Below are 20,424 nucleotides of genomic sequence, written 5' to 3' on the forward strand. Positions count from 1 at the left end.
GCGTGCTCGAAAAATATGTTCAATTCCCCACGGCTGAATATCTCACTGCTGTTTGACAGCCGCAACACATGCAGGGATTACATGTTTGTTTGGCAATCCCTGCATGTATTGCAGCTGTCGAAAGGCTGCGAGACTTGCAGCCGGGAGAGTTGTACATATTTTTGAAGCACGCCGAAGACAATTGGTAAGCACACAAGTATGCTCGGATAACACCTTATCCAAGCACGTTCACTCATCTCTATTGTTACATTTTCTAGTGCATCCGAGTTCTTATGCAGCAACCAAAATTATGTCACTAGATTGTGATTCCTATTTATAACCTTAGTCCACATACAGCACAGATCAAAGCAACACATTGGGGGAATGGGGTTGGGCATTTTTCATATTGTGTCAGTGCATTTTTCTATGAGGAGATGAGGAGCACCTTACTGTATTGAGGCGCACTGTGGGAGCCTTATACTGTATTCAGGGACACTTAGGCAGCATAATACTGTACTGAGCGGCACAGTGGCATCCTCATACTGTATTTGTGCGCACTGTGTGGGTGAATCAAAATATGTAGAGGCCCCATTGATGGCCTCAAACTGTATTGGGAGGTACTATGAAGTCATCAAGTTTTATTTAGGGGGGCATCATACTCCATTGGTGGTACTGTGGCACAATGTATAGGGACCATAAGGGGGCATTATACCGTATGGGGCACTTTGACAGCCTCACACTATTAAGGGCAGTATGGTGGCATCATATTGTACTGAGAGTACTGTGGAGGCATCATACTTTATTGGGGGCACTCTGGGAACATCATTGAAAGTTTCTGTTGGCAGATTATTATGTGTTTGGGAAGAACAGTGTAAGCATCCATCATACTGTTCAACTGGGAACATTATATTGTGGAGAAATGCACTGTTAGGCTACGTTCACATTTGCGTTCTGCCGGGCTGCGTCAGGCGCAGCTGCGGCGACGCATGCGCCCCTATATTTAACATGGGGTCGCATGGACATGCGTTTGCAAGCGTTTTGCGATGCATGCGTCTTTTTTGCAGCAAGCGTTAGGGCACAGAGGACGCAGCAAGATGCATTTTTTTTGCGTCCAAAATCCGGCAAAAAAAGGACGCATGCGTCGCAAAACTATGCGTTTTGCATGCGTTCTTGTTTGCATTGTGCGTTGCGTCGCCGACACAGCAGCGCACAATGCAAATGTGAACGTAGCCTAACAGGCATCATACTGTGCAAGTTGTACTATACTAAATATTTGGGGGAATTCATCTTACTGGATTAGGGGCAGTCATACTTTTTGGATGCTACAGAAAATAAACTGTACTGGGAGTTATTCTAGGGGCAGGATTTCTGTGTATATGCTAAAATTCAATACCCTCTTCCATACCTTTACAAATTGGGAAGTATGCTTTTTTTTACTGCACCTACATGCCAATACCCCACCAAATAAGTTTGGGTTTTTTGGGGGAGTCGGGGACAATTAGGACTTTCTCTATGGAACTCCATGTTTTCTAGGCATGCCCCGGGTCTCATCTAATTAACAGATTACTCTATTAACCAAGACAAACTGATCATAGCAGCATCTCTTTATTGCCAATATCAAACAGGACACAACAGACCTTTTAAGTTGAAGTTATGCAGTATATACAAATGTTATTTGCACTGTTTATATATTTAGGGACATTATTTGGCTAGTAATTGCTTTTCAATAACCAGAAGGTCATTGGGAATGTTATACATTTTCTAATAATCATTACGGATGTGACATTTTTTCTTGTACATGTTCCATGACTTCTATCAATGTGTGATTTCTCTGTAAATCATTTCCCTCATTGTCAACATGAGAGTACCTTTTCAATGTGTGGATTCTCTGATGTCTAACAAGATTTGTTTTTCGACTAAAATATTTCCCGCATTCTGAACATGAAAATGGCTTCTCCCCTGTGTGAATTCTCAGATGTTTAACAAGCTTGGATTTTTCACTATAATGATTCCCACATTCTGAACATGAAAATGGCTTCTCCCCTGTGTGAATCTTCTGATGTGTAATGAAATTTGTTTTCCGATTAAAACATTTCCCACATTCTGAACATGAAAATGGCTTCTCTCCTGTGTGAATTTTCTGATGTTTAACAAGATATGACTTCTCTATGAAACATTTTTTACATTCTGAACATGAAAATGGCTTTTCCCCAGTGTGAATTCTCTGATGCGTAACATAATTTATTTTCCGATTAAAACATTTTCCACATTCTGAACATGAAAATGACTTCCCTCCTGTGTGAATTTTCTGATGTTTAGCAAGATAAGATTTCTCTGAAAAGCATTTCCCACATTCTGAACATGTAAATGGTTTCTCCCCTATATGAATTTTCTGATGTTTAGCAAGATATGATTTTTCTATAAAACATTTCCCACATTCTGAACATGAAAATGGCTTCTCCCCTGTGTGACTTTTTTGATGTGTAACAAAACTTGTTTTACGATTAAAGCTTTTCCCACATTCTGAACATGAAAATGGCTTTTGTCCTGTGTGAATTCTTTGATGTGTGACGAAATTTTGTTTATGATTAAAGCATTTCCCGCATTCTGAGCATGAAAATGGCTTCTCCCCTGTGTGACTTTTCTGATGTGTAAAAAGATGCGATTTCTTTGTAAAACATTTCCCACATTCTGAACATGTTTTCTCTCTTATGTAAGCTATTTAATGTTTATCAACCCTTATGTGACTTTTGTTTTTTGATAATAGGACTTGTTGTAAAGGATCAGACGACAGACTTTTTCTGAGAACTTGATGGGTATCTAGCATAATGGCATGTTCTTCACTTATATCTGATGTGATACCATAATCATCTGTTGCAATATGTGAAACTACCAGATGTCCGTTTGAGCTCCTGGTCCAGTCATCTGCGAAGAATTAAAGTGATTTGATTATTTTTTAATAACACTGCATTGAAATTATATTTATATTATTATATATTAAATAACATTTTCCTACAAAGTGTTATACAATTCATTTATCAACTGAATAAGCCAGTAAACCACAAAGCAGGGTTGTGCGTTTTAAAATTTTCACTTTTTAGTAAGCTCCTGTTTCACTGTCAATATCATCAATCGTTTCTAGCTTTACATTCAGAAGAGATTCATAAAGGGCCCTCTAAGTCAGTGCTATTAGGTGGTGTCCATCTCTTTCCTCATGAAAGCTACATGCTCACACGAGGGGCGTTCATTAAAGATTTCCCCTGACCCACTTCTATTTATCACAGGACGCTGAAACTGAACATGTGTAATAATATGTCTCTATAGGTTACGTGCCAATTTGCAACTCAGAACCGAGAGCGGTCTTGCTTTTACAGGTACTGAAGTGATGTGAGGTTTGATAATGGACCCAGTGGAATACAAATCAGTTATCAAGTTCCTTTAATTGAAAGGCCACACACCAAAGGAGACGTTCGATGAGATGAAAGAGGTTTTATGGTGATGATTCCCTATCATATGATGTAGTCAAGAACTTGCATCATCAATTCAAATGTGGTCGGACTTTGGTGCAAACAGCTCCAATTCCAGGGCGACTACACTTTGCTATTGATGAATGCACCATTCTGTAAATGAAGGCAGCAATTTTGGAAAATCGCCGCATAACCATTCGCCACCTAGCCAAAAATGTCAAGAATAGTATGGGGTCCAATGAAAAAATCTTCCAAGACCATCTTCACATGCATTAGTTATCGGCTCGCTGGATTCCACAGCTGCTAACACCTTACCAGAGGCAGGAATGAGTCAAATGCCCTCAGGCTCTATTGACAATGTGCCATGGAAACCAGGAGGACTTGTTCAACAGACTGATCACACAGGATGAAAGCTATGATCCAGTCGATGCAATGGAAGCATCATGACTCACCGCCTCCAAGGAAGGCATGTGCCCAACCCTCGGCAGGCAAGGTCATGCTCACAGTATTTTGGGACTAGCACGGAGTAGTATTGATGGATTTCCTAGCAAAAGGTAACATGATCACTGTGGCATAGTATGCTTCACTGCTGCGAATATTGCGGAGGCCATAAAAACCAAAAGAAGTGGCATGCTCATCAAAGTTGTCCGCCTTCTGCAATACAATGCACCTGTTCACAACTCATATGTTGCCCAAATGGAAGCACACTCCCATGGCTTTGAAATTCAATTGCATCTCCCTTATTCACCCGAACTTGCACCATCGGACTTCCACCTCTTTCCAACAATGAAGTTGTTTATGAAGAGCAAGCATTTTCCAGATGATGAGACTTAGATTTCCAAAGTCACAACATGGCTTTTGGAGCAACCTATCGACTTCTACAAGCGAGGTGTTGCTTAAAGAGATGGGAGAAATGTGTGTCCCTAAGTGGCACCTATGTAGAGAAGGACTAATAACTGTGCCAAGTTTAATTGCTCTCAGTCCACAGGAAGTGGGTCAGGTGAAATCTTTAATGAACTCCCCTCGTATGTGACAACTTCTATTGACACCCCCACAATGCAATTGCAGTGGCCAATGGGTTTTTCATGGGACTCAGGGCCTGCTGATGACAACCAAGGCTGCCATCTTTGATCTCCTATGTTTTACCTGTCATGAGAGCATCTATATACTGCAACACTATTATATTGCAGCACATAGAATAAGAGATCAAATGCTTGCAGGTTCAAGTGAACTAATAGGACTAAAAAATATAAAAAATTATTAAAAATATGTAACAAAAACATACAGTACAAAAGTAAAAAATCGCCCCCTCTTTGCCCATTTTTAATGGAGAAATAAAAAATAAGCATATTTAGTGTCGCCATATCTGTAAATGTCTGATCCATCAACATATTAAAGTAATTAACCCATATTGTAAATGCTGTAAGTAGAAAAAAAAGAGGTAACACAATATTTGATTATTTATTTTTGGTTGCCGCAAATCCATGCAAATTTTCAACAAAAATTGATGAAAATGTTTCATTTACCCAAAAAAGGAATGAGTAAAAATGTCAGATTGCCTTAGGCCCTCACACAGGTTCATAGATGAAAAAAAAGTTATGGTTCTCAGAAAAAGATGGCAACAAGCCAAATAAAGGAAAAAAACAACAATTTTTTTTCTCCACACACCAAAAAAAAAGTACGGTATGTTTGGTATCATTGTGATTGAACTAACCCTAAAAATCAAGTTGTCAGGTCATTTTTATCTCACAAAAAATGATGCCAGAATCGTTTTTTTACCACATTTTTATATTTTCCAGGTACAAATTGTCACAGGGTTACCGCGACAGTGTGGAGCCAGAAGACCACAGCGTCTGATTGCTCATACTCCGGCGCTGTGAAGAAGCACTGCTCCTTTATTTTATTCCTTCTGGCAGAACATGTGCCATGTTGGAAATCTCTGTGCTCGCAGATGAGCTCGCTTAGCCACTCATTTCCCCTTTATAATCTGGGCTCTTATACAAATCCTCATCAGAGCTAGAATTTGCTGCATGGCTTCCAGAGGGAGAGGAGTTCATATGAGAAGGAGAGTTGGAGGAGTTATCAGTGACTGTTGCTTGGTTTGAATGTGTGGTAATTCCCTATCCTTCTCTATTTTATTCCCCTACCTCCACATCCAGTGCATTCCTCTGTTATACATGAGTGAATAATTTGTATGCCTAGAGTTTTCTGTTAACCCTTGTTTGTGTTGCCTTGTTTGTCCGGTTGGTGTACTACGGTGCACAGTAGCAAATGCTAGCTCTGACAAGGATTTGTATCAGAGCCCAAATCATAAAGGGGAAAGCAGTGCCTAACCGAGCTCAGCTGCGAGCACAGAAATTCCTGTTCTGCCAGAAGGAATGAACACCATTAAAATGAAAGAAAAGCGCTTCTTCTCAGTGTCGGAGTAGGAACAATCAGTTACTGCGGTCTTTTGGCTCCACAAGTCGCGGTAACCCCATGACATCATTGTTATAGTAAAATTAATGTTGATATTCAAAACTACCACTGGTAACCCCCCCAAAAATAAGCGGGAAAAGAGAAGGCATGGCTCTTGGAAGATTAGAAGAAAAAAATGGAAGGGAATAAAAAATAAATTGATCATAAAGTTGATATGGGATTTTGTGGGAGATATTATTTTTAGTAATTTGCAAACAGTTGATCTGAAGCTCCTCACCCTATGTTGCCCAGGTGGCCCGTTAATCTACATGCTTTCTCTTCCAGCCAACCATGTAACTGCTTCAGTCAATCACTGGGGGCAGCGATGACTAATGCATCTCTCATGTGACCAGAGATTGGCTGCAGAAATTACATGCTCATACGGCTAGAACAGAATGCATGGAGGTCAACCTGTGTGAAAATAAAAAAAAGAACCATCTCAATTTTGGCCATTTAAAGTTTGCAGCTAAATTGAGTTAAACAAAAAAACAAAAACAAAACAAAACAAAACACAATCGCTTTTTTACACTATTTTTTATCACAATGTTTATTCATTAATTGTCTGAGTAAGTACATGTAATGTAGTGTGAGTGTAATAAATATACTAACCTACCCCTGCTTTCACTGGTGTCCTCAGCAGTTCCTCTCCTCTTCTCTTCTCAGTGACCCCACTGAAATTGTGACTCGCTAGCTCATTTTACGATCTGTGTGAGCCGGAAATCTCTTTACAATGAAAGCCTATGAAGCCTTGTACTGATACTCCATAGGCTTACACTGTAAAAGTCACTTCTGGGTCATGCAGAATGCAGTGTCGCCCGGACAGTCTACAGAGCAGTGACCTCAAGGAGGAGAGCGGAGCTGGACAGTGGAGAAAGCAACAATAGGTGAGTAAATTAATACACTCACACTACATTTTAAAAAAATAATGTGACTGCTTCTTTTAAAAAAAAAACCTCTGTGTGAACATATTCTAAAAAATTCAACATGTAATTCTACAAGCCATATACTTCTCTGCATTTAGTGGTGACTACTAGGGTTGGGCGACTTTTACTTTTTTAGGGTCGAGTCAGGTTTCGCGAAACCCGACTATCTCTAAAGTCGAGTCGAGTGAAATCGGCCGATTATGGCGAAAAGTCGGGGATCGACCGAAACACGAAACCCAATGCAAAGTCAATGGGAACTTACTGTTAGGGTTGGCGGAACGCACCAAATATATTGTTTATTAAATGGAATTGGGGCGTTCGTAACCCGGGATCCACCGTGCAGGAAAGTACCTGCTGCTAAATAATGGCGGCTCTATATGGCGGTATATACCAACTCTGTTAGCTTCACAGAGTAACCGCGAGAGGCAGGCTCTGTGCCCTGTTAGACTTTCACAGAGGCACAGGCCAACTACCCAGATGTGAGCAGTGAGTGGTCATGCATGCATACACAATTTCCTCGCCGGAGGAGCCAGCATTCTAGGGGCTTATTTCAGCCGGGTCCCTGAACACACTTATACACAATCTCCTCGCCGGAGGTGCCAGCATTCTAGGGGCTTATTTCAGCCGGGTCCCTGAACACATACAAACGCATGACCACATTGGCGCAAAGCATATGACAAAAGACGATACTAGCGCATGGCCGTGCGGTCATGCGCAGTTTATATAGTTACAGCACAGGAAGCTGCTACCAAAGTTTGCCCTTTCAGGACCTTCCTGGAGGACCAATGGGATGCGCTGCAGTACCTGAACATGTGACTGAACATGTGACCCTCGACCTCCAATGGGAGACCTTGCCCTGGGCATGCTCAGTGTGTGTAAATAAGGACTTAGTCCCAGAGAGGCCTGCTCGCCGCAGATCAGTGCAGGGTACCATAGGAAAGCCAGAAAAGGCAGTAGTGACCCTATGCACCGAATCAGCCTCAGCAAGATGCTGGGAGCGACGTCTCCGCTGAGCAGACCCCACTGCGGCCGATGCTGAATGGGAGACCGCAGCAGACACGGATCGAGATTCCCCCTGTGCAGCAGAGGAAACTCGACTCCTAACATTACCCCCCCCCCTCCTAGGGCCCCCCCTCCTTGAGCCTCACTACGCTCAAAAGCTGCAATAAGCAGCGGAGCCCGAATGTGCTCCACAGGCTCCCAGGTTCTATCCTCTGGGCCGTGACCCTTCCAGTCCACCAGATAAAATTTCTTGCCACGTACCACCTTGCACCCCACAATAGCATTCACCTCAAACTCATCCGTGGATGAACCCGATGTCCCAGCAGATGACTCAGAAAACCGGGACAAATGAACGGGCTTTAAGAGGGAAACGTGAAAAGTATCGGTGATACCAAGGCGTGGAGGAATAGCCAAACGGTAGACCACAGGGTTGACCTGTTCCAGAACCTTAAATGGGCCAATGTAGCGAGGAGCAAACTTAGTGGACTCAACTCGCAGCCTGATGTTATGGGCGGAGAGCCACACTAAGTCACCAGGAGCAAAAACCGGAGCGGGGCGCCGGTGTGTATCAGCCGAAACCCTCATTCTCTCCTTGGAGGCCCGGATGGCATCCTGTGTGCGGTCCCAGATGTCACGTGCCTCCACCGCCCAGTCTGCCACCCTAGAATCGGTGGATGACACGGGCATGGGCACAGGGACACGCGGATGCTGACCGAAATTAAGGAGAAAAGGAGTTTGACCAGTGGAATCGGCTACGGCGTTGTTCAAGGCAAATTCCGCCCAAGGTAGCAAAGATGCCCAGTCATCCTGCCTAGCAGAGACGAAATGTCGCAAATATGTCACCAGAGTCTGGTTGGTTCTCTCCACCAACCCATTCGTCTCGGGATGGTATGCAGAGGAGAGGCTTAACTCTATGCTGAGTAAACGGCAGAGCTCTCTCCAAAACCGAGACGCGAACTGGGGACCCCGATCGCTGACAATCTTATCAGGCATACCATGCAATCGGAAAACGTGCTTAATGAACAACACCGCCAAGGCCCGTGCTGAGGGTAATCGAGGAAGCGGCACCAAATGCACCATCTTAGAGAAATGGTCGGTGACAACCCAAATAATGGAGCAGCCACGCGACTTGGGTAGGCCCACCACAAAGTCCATCCCGACCATCTCCCAGGGCCTGTCTGCCACCGGTAGAGGGTAAAGCAACCCAGCAGGCCGTTGCCGAGGAGACCGATTCTGGGCGCAAGAAACGCACGCCTGAATATAGTCCCTGACATCTCGGGCCATATGCGGCCACCAGTATGTTCTCGCCAAAAGCTCAGATGTCCTCTTGATCCCAAAATGCCCACCCACTCTGGAGGAGTGATCCCAAGAGAGAACCTCCAGTCGCAAGTTAGCTGGTACGAAAGTCTTGCCCGGGGGCACAGACTCAAGCGAAACCGGAGCTACAGTTCTCAGGCTCTCAGAAGGGACAATAAGCCGAGGCTCCTCCTCCTCCGACAACACTACGGAGCGGGAGAGAGCGTCAGCACGAACGTTCTTCTCCCCGGAGAGGAAATGGAGAGTAAAATGGAACCGGGAGAAGAACAGGGACCATCTAGCCTGGCGAGAATTCAGCCGCTGGGCCGTTTGTAGATATACCAAGTTCTTGTGGTCAGTGAAGACTTCGAAGGGAAAGCGAGCTCCCTCCAAGAGATGTCTCCACTCTGAAAAAGCCAACTTCATGGCTAGCAACTCCCTGTCCCCGATGGAATAATTCCTCTCCGCTGGTGTGAAGGTCTTGGAGAAGAAGAAGCAAGGATGCTTCCGACCTTGAGCATCCTTTTGGAAAAGGACTGCTCCAGCACCAACGGATGAGGCATCCACCTCCAAGATAAATGGTTTATCAACATCGGGGCGATGTAGGATGGGAGCGCTAACGAAGTGTGACTTGATCGAGAGAAAGGCTTCGGAGACCTCCTCTGACCACAACTTGGGATTTGCTCCCTTTTTTGTGAGGGCAACCAAGGGAGCTACCAAAGTTGAGAAGTGTGGAATGAACTGGCGATAGTAATTTATGAACCCCATAAAGCGCTGCACCGCTTTAAGAGAATGGGGTTCCTGCCAGTCCATTACAGCCTGTAGCTTGGCAGGATCCATAGCCAAACCCTGGGCAGAGATGATGTAACCAAGGAAAGGCAAGGACTCCTGCTCAAACACACACTTCTCCAACTTGGCGTAGAGGGAGTTTGCCCGTAAGAGGTCGAAGACTTTGCGAACATCTTTCCGATGGGAGTCAATATCTGGAGAGAAGATGAGAATATCATCCAGATAGACTACGACCGAGGTGGTGAGCATATCTCGGAAGATGTCGTTCACAAAGTCTTGGAAAACGGCTGGGGCATTACAGAGCCCAAAGGGCATCACCAGATATTCATAGTGCCCATCCCTGGTGTTAAAAGCCGTCTTCCATTCATCCCCCTCACAGATGCGAATCAGGTTGTAAGCACCCCGCAGATCTAACTTCGTAAATACCCTCGCTCCCCGTAGCCTATCAAACAGCTCAGATATCAGGGGTAATGGGTACTTGTTCTTAACGGTGATGGCGTTAAGACCCCTGTAGTCTATGCATGGACGTAAGTCTCCTGTCTTCTTCTGTACGAAGAAGAACCCAGCCCATGCCGGTGACACTGACTTCCTAATGAATCCTCTTGCCAGATTTTCTTGGATGTACTGAGACATTGCCTCCGTCTCCGGGAGAGATCACGGATAGACTCGACCCCGGGGAGGCTCAGCACCAGGCAAGAGGTCAATAGGACAGTCATAGGGGCGGTGAGGCGGAAGGGTCTCCGCAGCTCTTTTGGAGAACACGTCTGCATAGGGCCAATAGTGCTTGGGGAGAGAGGAAAGATCTACGGGTACCTGTGTAGTAGCAACCTGAACGCACTCCCTCTGACATCTACCCTCGCAGGATTTACTCCATCCCAAAATTCTCCTAGAGGACCACTCAATATGAGGAGAATGGTAGCGAAGCCATGGTATCCCCAACAGGACCTCATCAATTCCCTCAGGAATGACTAATAGGGAGATTATCTCCTGATGTGATGGAGACACAGAAAGCGTGAAAGGAATGGTTTGGTGGGTAATCTGTGAGGGTAGTGTTGACCCATTTACCACTCGAACGGTTACAGGCTTGGCGAGCATCACCAAGCGTATTGCGTATCTGCCCCAGAATCCACGCATAGCTCGACCATAAGAGTGGATGGGCCTATGGTAATTGTTCCCTTGAAGGACAACTTTGAGGCAAACGTCGCCGTGTCTAGTGTACCTCCTCCAACTGCCACTAGACGCTGACGTTTCCCCGACCGCTGAGGACCCTTGGAGGCAAGATGTCCTGACTGCCGGCAATCATGACGGACCTTTTGTGCACGGGCGGACTGAGACTTGGATCCCGCTCGTGTCACCTCTAAGGCCTCATGTGACTCGGACGCCTGGACTGGAGATTCCAAAGGTTTGGCAAAGGTGGGAGCCAGCCGAAACCTCTGCCTACACTGGGCTCGCTCCAACCTTCGCTCGTGAAAACGAAGGTCTATGCGAGTAGATATGGCTATGAGCTCCTCCAGTGTGGCGGGAATCTCCCTAGTGGCCAAAGCGTCCTTTACATGGTCAGCCAGCCCCCTCCAAAATACGGGAATGAGGGTTTTATCTGACCATTCCAACTCAGACGCTAATGTCTGGAAGAGAACAGCAAAATGGCTGACCATGGTTGAACCCTGAGTCAAAGCCAGCAGTTGGAGCGCTGTATCATGGGTGACTTGAGGTCCTAAAAAGACCTGTTTCAGAGAGTCCAGAAACCGAGGAACACTCCGCACCACATGATCGTTGCGCTCCCACAGCGGCGTAGCCCACTCCAACGCTCTGTCCGACAAGAGGGAGATTATGAATCCCACCTTTGCCCGCTCAGTAGGGAAACGTGCAGCCAGGAGCTCGAGGTGTATACCACATTGGCTCACGAAACCCCTACAGGACATACTGTCCCCAGAGTATCTCTCAGGCAAAGGAAGGTGAGATAGGGTCGAAACAGAGGTGGCAGTGGGTAAAGCTGCTGCAGCCACGCTAGCAACCTGAACAGCTATTGCGGTAACATCCACTGCCGAGGTTGCACGCTCAAGAGACGCCAACCGGCCCTCCAGCAGCTGGATGTACCCCTGCAATCGCTGTTCATCCGCCATTACTTAGCCAGATCCTGGCGCTAGTATACTGTTAGGGTTGGCGGAACGCATAAAATATATTGTTTATTAAATGGAATTGGTGCGTTCGCAACCCGGGATCCACCGTGCAGGAAAGTACCTGCTGCTAAATAATGGCGGCTCTATATGGCGGTATATACCAACTCTGTTAGCTTCACAGAGTAACCGCGAGAGGCAGGCTCTGTGCCCTGTTAGACTTTCACAGAGGCACAGGCCAACTACCCAGATGTGAGCAGTGAGTGGTCATGCATGCATACACAATCTCCTCGCCGGAGGAGCCAGCATTCTAGGGGCTTATTTCAGCCGGGTCCCTGAACACATACAAATGCATGACCACATTGGCGCAAAGCATATGACAAAAGACGATACTAGCGCATGGCCGTGCGGTCATGCGCAGTTTATATAGTTACAGCACAGGAAGCTGCTACCAAAGTTTGCCCTTTCAGGACCTTCCTGGAGGACCAATGGGATGCGCTGCAGTACCTGAACATGTGACCCTCGACCTCCAATGGGAGACCTTGCCCTGGGCATGCTCAGTGTGTGTAAATAAGGACTTAGTCCCAGAGAGGCCTGCTCACCGCAGATCAGTGCAGGGTACCATAGGAAAGCCAGAAAAGGCAGTAGTGACCCTATGCACCGAATCAGCCTCAGCGAGACGCTGGGAGCGACGTCTCCGCTGAGCAGACTTCACTGCGGCCGATGCTGAATGGGAGACCGCAGCAGACACGGATCGAGATTCCCCCTGTGCAGCAGAGGAAACTCGACTCCTAACACTTACTTTTTTTTCTCTCTCTCTCTCTCTCCTTCATTGGCTGAAAAAAATGGCGCCAAGCGCGTCATACGAAACGCGACTTTGGCGCGAAAGTCGCGTACCGCATGGCCGACCCCACACAGGGATCGGGTCGGGTTTCATTAAACCCGACTTTGCCAAAAGTCGGCGACTTTTGAAAATGAACGATCCGTTTCGCTCAACCCTAGTCACTACTCACCTGTATGGTTATCTGTAGGAATCTCCTCATTACACCGCTCATCACCCCTCACATATGTCTCTGTAGTATTAATATGGGGAAGATCTTTGCCCTGGAAAAAAGATTGTAAAAGTCACAGACAGAGAAAAACAATCAGCTCTAATCTGCAGCGTATCTACCAGGGGGCAGAGGGGGGCGGTTGCCTCGGACCCAGTGCTCTCAGGGGCCCATCGGGAGCTACGATACTGTAACTATCGGCGTGCACATCATGCCCATACAGTTACACTCTGCGGTAGAGCAGGGAGACTCGATCTCCCTGCGCTGCTTCCTGGCCGCTATGGGGCCCTTGAGCAGGAAGTTATCGCAAGTTTAACTGTATCGGCTGGATACCAATACAGTTGAAAGCAATACTGAGACAAGGAGCGACACACTCACTCTCCCATCATTCCCCCTCTGTGTCTGACATCAATGATGCAGAAACTGACAGCGATCGTGATGATGTCCGTACATAGCGCCCGCTGTGCTGAAATGAGCGGGCGCTCGGAGCAGCAAGGGAATGAGGAGAATAGGTAACTGGTGAGTATTGTATTTTTTATTTTTTTTTATGGAGAGTGCATTACACTGTATGGAGAACTATGGGGAATGCTTTATACTATATAGAGGCCTATGGGAAGTGCATTATCTTGCATAGAGGCCTATGGGTTGGCCTATGGGAGTGTATTATACTATATACAGGCTCTTTGGTAGTACACTATACTATACAGGGGTCTAAGGGGAGTGCATTATACTGTATAGAGGTGTCACGGGTGTGTCAGAGGCTGCAGACAGTCGCACTGCGTCTAGCTGCAGAAGGTCTCAGCGGTTTGCTTTGCAGACTTCTTCCTAGTTCTTCTGACTTTAGGACCCAATAACAATCTTTTCCTGCTCTAGTTGGCACACCTGGACCGGGGTGTTTATAACTCCCAGCTTGCTGATGGGAGTTGCGGTTGATATTTCTATTTCCAGTTCCCTGTCGCAGTTTTGAACTATAGCAGTCGGCTATCTTCCTCTCTGGTGTTTGGAGGACATCCATGTTTCTGTCTGAGACTAGTCACGCTAAGTGTACCCCTTGTTTGTGTATCCCACCTGTCTTTAGTGATAGTGGGGATTGATTAGACCTCATACTGTCCTTCCCTATGCAGGGCTTATCGCCAGAGTCAGGCAGGGATTAGGTATCCTGCTTGGCGATAGATGCGGAACTTATTTTGGGAAGATTGAGCAGACAGGGTGACATTAGAACAGCCTAGGGGTTTCCACCCCCCGTTCCCTAGTGTTGGGTTCCCTTATCCCTTCGTGTTGCACTTAGTCTCCCTTCACTGTGTGTGACAAGAGGCCTATGCAGAGTGCATTATACTATATAGAGGCTTATGGGTAGTGCACTGTACTATAGAGAGGCCTATGCAGAGTGCATTATACTATTTGGAGTCCTATGGGGAGTGCATGGTGCTATTTGGAGGCCTATGGGGAGTGCATTATACTATATAGAGGCCAATGGGGAGTGCATTATACTACCTAGAAGTCTCTGGGGTGCGCATTATACTATATAGAGGCCTATCAGGAGTGCAGTATACTATATGGAGGCCTATGAGAAGTGAATTATACTATTTGGAGGCCTATGAGCAGTGCATTATACTAAATGGAGGCATATGGGGAGTGCATTATACTATATGGGGGGCTATAGGAGTGTATTACACTATATGCAGGCCTATGAGTGCATTATACTATACTAGATGGTGGCCCGATTCGAACGCATCAGGTATGCTAGAATATGCATGTCAACGTAGTATATTGCCCAGCTACGTAGTATATTGCCCAGCCACGTAGTATATTGCACAGCCACGTAGTATACAGCACAGACACGTAGTATACTGCCCAGTCACGTAGTATATTGGCCAGTCACGTATGCAACAGGTTAAAAAATAAAAAATAAACATATACTCACCCTCCGAGGGCCCCTTGTAGTCCTGTCACCTGTGTGCGGTGCACGCGGCAGCTTCCGGTCCCAGGATTGGTATGAGCGCAGGACCTGTGATGACGTCGCGGTCACATGACCGTGACATCATGGAAGGTCCTTCTCGCATAGCATCTTTGGAACCGAAACCTGCCGTTTGCACTGCCAAGGACAGGACGCACGTCGGAGGGTGAGAATAACCTTTTTTTTTATTATTATTATTATTTTTAACATTAGATCGTTTTACTATTGATGCTGCATACGCATAGCATAGGGGAGATCTCAGGACTCATTTTCTCTATCTACCTGATGATCCTGAGGAACATCAGAATCTTCTTGTTTACAGTCCTCTGGAAGAAGAGGACGGGGACATCTCTCTGGTGTTGTCCTCTCACTGGATAGAACTGGAGGAAACACATACATGGACTGAATTCATTCTTTACATACAGATAATTATAGGCCGTGTGTATTTAGTCCTGTCTATTACCTGGTGATGTGAGGGGCTGGGGAACCTCCATCATGACGTCCTTGTACAGATCTTTGTGTCCTTCTAAATACTCCCACTCCTCCATGGAGACATAGACGGCGACATCCTGACACCTTATAGGAACCTGACACATACAATGATACTGTCATCCCCCGATCACTTCATAGCGTTACTGTATAATGTCCCAGCAGTGTCACCTCTCCAGTCAGCAGCTCAATCATCTTGTAGGTGAGTTCTAAGATCTTCTGGTCATTGATGTCCTCATGTATCAGGAGGTGAGGTGGAGGCCCCGTGATTGGGCTCAGGGGTCTTCCCCATCCCTCAGACACAGGGGCCTGACAGCGCTCACTAGAGGTCTTCTTCACTACTGTGTAATCCTGGTTATGGAGAGACACATTAATAAATCTCATTACAGACATTCCCAGAGTCCTCACCTCTCCAGTTCTGTCCATCTGTTATTCCCATAGATAAGAATGATGTAATGTGACGTCATCAGAATCTCTCACCTCTCCAGTAAGCCGGAAGAGGATCTCTAGGGTGACGTGTAATATCCTCTCCGCCATCTTGTCCCTGTCCCTATCCATCCTTGTAGGCTCACTCAGGAGAATTCTCCTATAAAGAAGATCTCCACTGAGAGGATCCGATATTGTAGGGACCTGAATGGGGAGAAGATGACGATGTAACATCATAAAGATCCATGTAATATTACAATGAGATAATTATTACTGAGGAGGTGAACATCTGAGGAGAAGCGTAATGGGGAATCTCTACAGACCTCCGGTAGATACTAAATCCCAGTCAGCTAAAGGACCTCTGTTGACATCATGCCCATGTGACCATGTGTGGATATGGGGTGGGGCCTCCTCCAGTGCAGACCTGATACCAAGAAGCAGGGTTGTGCAGTGGCTGCTGGAGATGAGATGAGTTTAATCACATGAAGAGATTAAACAATGAGAGGACTGAGGGGTGGTGTTTTGGGGGCACAAATAAGTGCTTGTTCTGATGTTCCTACGTGGAGGCTGCATGTTGAAAGGTTGCACAGGGAAGGGGCTGCTGCTACTTGTATGGAGCTGCACATTGGGGGTGTTGAACCAAGAAAGGGGTGATTTTGTGTGTGTGGGTTTGTGTGTGGGGCTGATGTTAAATGTGTGGGTAAGGGTGAAGTTATTATGCGCATGGGGCTGGGTGGGAAAAGGGGAGATGTTATTCGCAACAGGCTATAAGCTGGGGAGCTGCATGGGAAAGGGGGGATTGTTACTCATGTGGGGCTGTGTGTGGATGGTTGTGATGTTACTTGTGTGGGGCTGCATGTGGAAGGTTGAGATGTTACTCGTGTAGGCCTGCTTGCTGGAAGGCTGCGTGGTTAGGGGGTGATGTTACCCTCTTGGGCTGCATGCTGCGGGGGAGTAGGTGTGATATTACTCGCGTGAGGCTGCATAGGGAAAGAGCTGATATTACACATGTGGCAAATGGGTGATATGCACAGGGGGCTGCATGCTGGGGTCTGCGTAGGGAAGGAGGTGATGCTGTTACTCTTGTTGGTAGTGATGGGTCATTCGTGAACGATCCGATACAAAGAGCCGACTCCCTGCTGCGAACGATGGGAGCTGGCACCCCAGTGAGAGTCACTAAATTCTCTGAATGGCTTTTACTGGGTGTAAAAGCTCAGTGTTCGGCAGACGTAACTCTTCCCGCTCGAACAAAACTCCATCCACTCATCAATTTAATTGGTTGTTATCAAGTGGTCGGAGTTTCTTCCGTAGTTAGGCGAGTGTTTGGACGCATTACAGACAGCATAAATATGTGTTCACCTATTGTCAACACATATTTAATAGGGATCCATTTAGGATACAAAAAGAGCCAGCTCTTTTTGTTGAGCAGAGCCATGAGAGCCGGATCACCAAAAAGAAACGGAATGACCATCACTACTTGTTGGACTGCATAGGGAAGGAGGTGACGTAACTCGCATCGTGATGCATGCTGGGGTGTTGCGTGGGGAAAGGGATGATGTAACTCACATGGCACTGCTTGTTGGGGAGGCTGCGTGGGAAAGGGTAGATGCTACGCGTGTGGGGCTGTGTGAAGAAGGGTTATGATTTCTTGCATGGCGCTTTATGCTGCGTTTCATTGGAAAAGGGGATGATGTTACTCACATAGGGCTGCATGCTAAGGGGCTGCATGGGGAAGGGAGTGATGGGCATGGGTCTGTGTGCTGAGGGCTTGTGTGGGGTAGGGGATGCGGTTACTTGCTAGAGGCTATGTGGGGAAGGGGGTGTTATTTGCATGGGTTTGCATGAAGAAGGGGGGGCATAGGGAAGAGGGTGATATTACTGTCATGGGGTTGCATTCTGGGGACTACGTTGAGAAGGGTTGATGTTACCCAAGTCTGCATGCTGGTGGGCTGCATGGGGAAGAGGGTCCTTTGTGCATGGGTCTGTGTTGCGTGGAGAAGGGGGTGGTGTTAGGCTACGTTCACATTTGCGGTGCGTCGGGCGAAACCATGGCGACGCATGCGCCATGCGCCCCTATATTTAACATGGGGTGCGCATGGACATGCGTTTTGTTGCGTTTTGTGACGCATGCGTTTTTTGGGCGCAAGCGTCAGGGCGCAGAGGATGCTGCTTGTTGCATTTTTTTTGCGCTATAAAAATGAACGCATGCGTCACAAAACGCAGCATTTTGCTGCGTTTTTGCGTGCGTTGTGCGTTGCGTTGCCGATGCAGCACACAATAATAATAATAATAATCTTTATTTTTATATAGCGCTAACATATTCCGCAGCGCTTTACAGGTTGCACACATTATCACAACAACGCAAATGTGAACGTAGCCTAAAATGGATGGGGCTGCATAGGGAAATGGCTGATGTTATGCACATGGAGCTGCACGCTAGGTGTGCTGTGTGGGGAAGAGTTGAAGTTACTTGCGCCAGGCTGGGGGTCTGCATGGGGACAGAGACGGTGATATTATTCGCCTGGGGTTACGCAGGGAAGAAGGGAGGGATATTCTTCATCTGGAGCTGTGTGATGGGGGACTTTGAGGTGAAGAGGTTGAATGTTACTCACATTGGGCTGTGTCGGAAAGTGGTGAAGTTGCTCTTATGGGGTTGCATGCTGAGGAGTTATGTGAGGAAAGGGGCGATATGCGCAGAGGGCTGCATGGCGGGCGTCTGCATGGTGTGGGGTCTGCGTGGAGAAGGAGGCAGTGATGTTACTCTTCTGGGCCTGCACATTGGAGGGCTGCATAGGGAAGGGGGTGATGTAACGTGCATCGTGCTTTCTGCATGCTGGGGTGTTGCATGGGGAAAGGGATCATGTTACTCATATGGCACTGCTTATTGGGGAGGCTGCTAGGGAAAGAGTGTGATGGTACTTGTGTGGGGCTGCTCGACAGCGTGAAGAAGGGTTATGATTACTTGTGTGGCACTTTATGCTGGTGGGTATGTGGAAAAGGGGATGATGTTACTCACGCAGGGCTGAATGCTAAGGGTCTGCATGACAAAGGGAGAGATGTTACTTGCATGAGAATTCATCCTGGGAGGCTGCATGAGAAGGAGATGATGTTACTTGAGTTGGGCTGTAGGCTGCTTGGGAATGGTGTTATGTTACTCACTAAGTTCTGCATGCTGAGAAGCTGCATGAGAAGGAGATGATGATACTCAAGTGGGGATGGAGGCTTCTTGGGGAAGGGGTAATGTTACTTGCATGGGTGCAGACTGGGGGCTATTTGGGAAGGGGTGATGTTATTCGCTTGAGGCTGAATGCTGGAGGGCTGCATGGGGAGGGGGGCGATGTTACTAACGGGCTGTGTGGATACTGGGTGATGTTACTCGCATAGGGCTGCCTGAGTAGGGGCTGATGTTACTCATGGGGAACTGCATGGGGAAGCAGTTGAATTTATGCGCAAGGGGCTCCGTGCAGAGGGGGGAATGATGTTACTCGCATGATGCTTTGTGGGGAAGGGCGGGTGATGTTACTCTCGTGGAGCAGTGTTGTGAATTCTGTGGTCAAGCTCCCTCCTGTGGTCATGAGTGGTACTTCGGCTGGTTCTGTCCATGAGCTTCCTCTGGTGGATGTGAGTGGGGCTGCGGCTTCTGAGTTTCCTTCCTCAGGTGACGAGGTTAAGTCGTTAGGTGCTGCTCTATTTAACTCCACCTAGTTCTTTGTTCCTAGCCTCCAGTCAATGTTCCAGTATTGGTCTTGCTCTCTCCTGGATCGTTCTTGTGACCTGTCTTCCCTGCATAAGCTAAGTCTGCTTGTGTTACTTTTGTTTGCTATTTTTTCTGTCCAGCTTGCTATATTGGTTTTTCTTGCTTGCTGGAAGCTCTGGGACGCAGAGGGAGCACCTCCGTGCCGTTAGTCGGTACGGAGGGTCTTTTTGCGCCCTCTGCGTGGTTGTTTGTAGGTTTTTGTGCTGACCGCAAAGATATCTTTCCTATCCTCGGTCTATTCAGTAAGTCGGGCCTCACTTTGCTTTAATCTATTTCATCTCTGTGTTTGTATTTTCATCTTTACTCACAGTCATTATATGTGGGGGGCTGCCTTTTCCTTTGGGGAATTTCTCTGAGGCAAGGTAGGCTTATTTTTCTATCTTCAGGGCTAGCTAGTTTCTCAGGCTGTGCCCGAGGCGCCTAGGTCTGGTCAGGAGCGCTCCACGGCTACCTCTAGTGTGGTGTGATAGGATTAGGGATTGCGGTCAGCAGAGTTCCCACGTCTCAGAGCTCGTCCTATGTTATTAGTAACTATCAGGTCACTTGGTGTGCTCTTAACCACCAGGTCCATTGTGTTTCTGAACTACCAGTTCATAACAGAGCAGCATGCAGGATTACCTGAATGGGGTTGTATTCTGGGGGGCGTGGGAAAGGGGATGATGTTACTCGCATGGTTCTGCATGCTGGGAGGTTGCATGGGAAGAGGGGTTATGTTA

The 20,424-nt window shown here is 47.0% G+C and overlaps 2 protein-coding genes across 3 annotated transcripts; both read right to left on the reverse strand.

Moving 5' to 3' along the window:
• Positions 1 to 1,750: 1,750 nt before the first annotated feature.
• Positions 1,751 to 2,701, reverse strand: LOC138667049 (zinc finger protein OZF-like; the record flags this gene model as incomplete). The annotated part of the gene is made up of 1 exon (XM_069755304.1): positions 1,751 to 2,701. A coding segment is annotated over one exon (951 nt), but the record flags the coding sequence as incomplete, so codon positions are not given.
• LOC138667046 (oocyte zinc finger protein XlCOF8.4-like) lies at positions 2,701 to 16,303 on the reverse strand. Of its 2 annotated transcripts, XM_069755301.1 has the most exons (7): positions 16,275 to 16,303; positions 16,006 to 16,155; positions 15,697 to 15,876; positions 15,500 to 15,623; positions 15,319 to 15,416; positions 13,044 to 13,134; positions 2,701 to 2,904 (listed from the first exon to the last, which is right to left on the reverse strand). In XM_069755301.1, the coding sequence occupies exons 2-7, from the start codon at positions 16,081 to 16,083 to the stop codon at positions 2,702 to 2,704; spliced, it is 774 nt and encodes a 257-aa protein (XP_069611402.1). In that variant the 5' UTR covers positions 16,084 to 16,155; positions 16,275 to 16,303; the 3' UTR covers position 2,701. The 2 variants fall into 2 exon arrangements, with proteins under 2 accessions (XP_069611402.1, XP_069611401.1); XM_069755300.1 differs by having other exon boundaries at positions 16,006 to 16,288.
• Positions 16,304 to 20,424: the final 4,121 nt, after the last annotated feature.

This window comes from Ranitomeya imitator, chromosome 2 (assembly GCF_032444005.1).
Source record: "Ranitomeya imitator isolate aRanImi1 chromosome 2, aRanImi1.pri, whole genome shotgun sequence".
Taxonomy (NCBI): domain Eukaryota; kingdom Metazoa; phylum Chordata; class Amphibia; order Anura; family Dendrobatidae; genus Ranitomeya; species Ranitomeya imitator.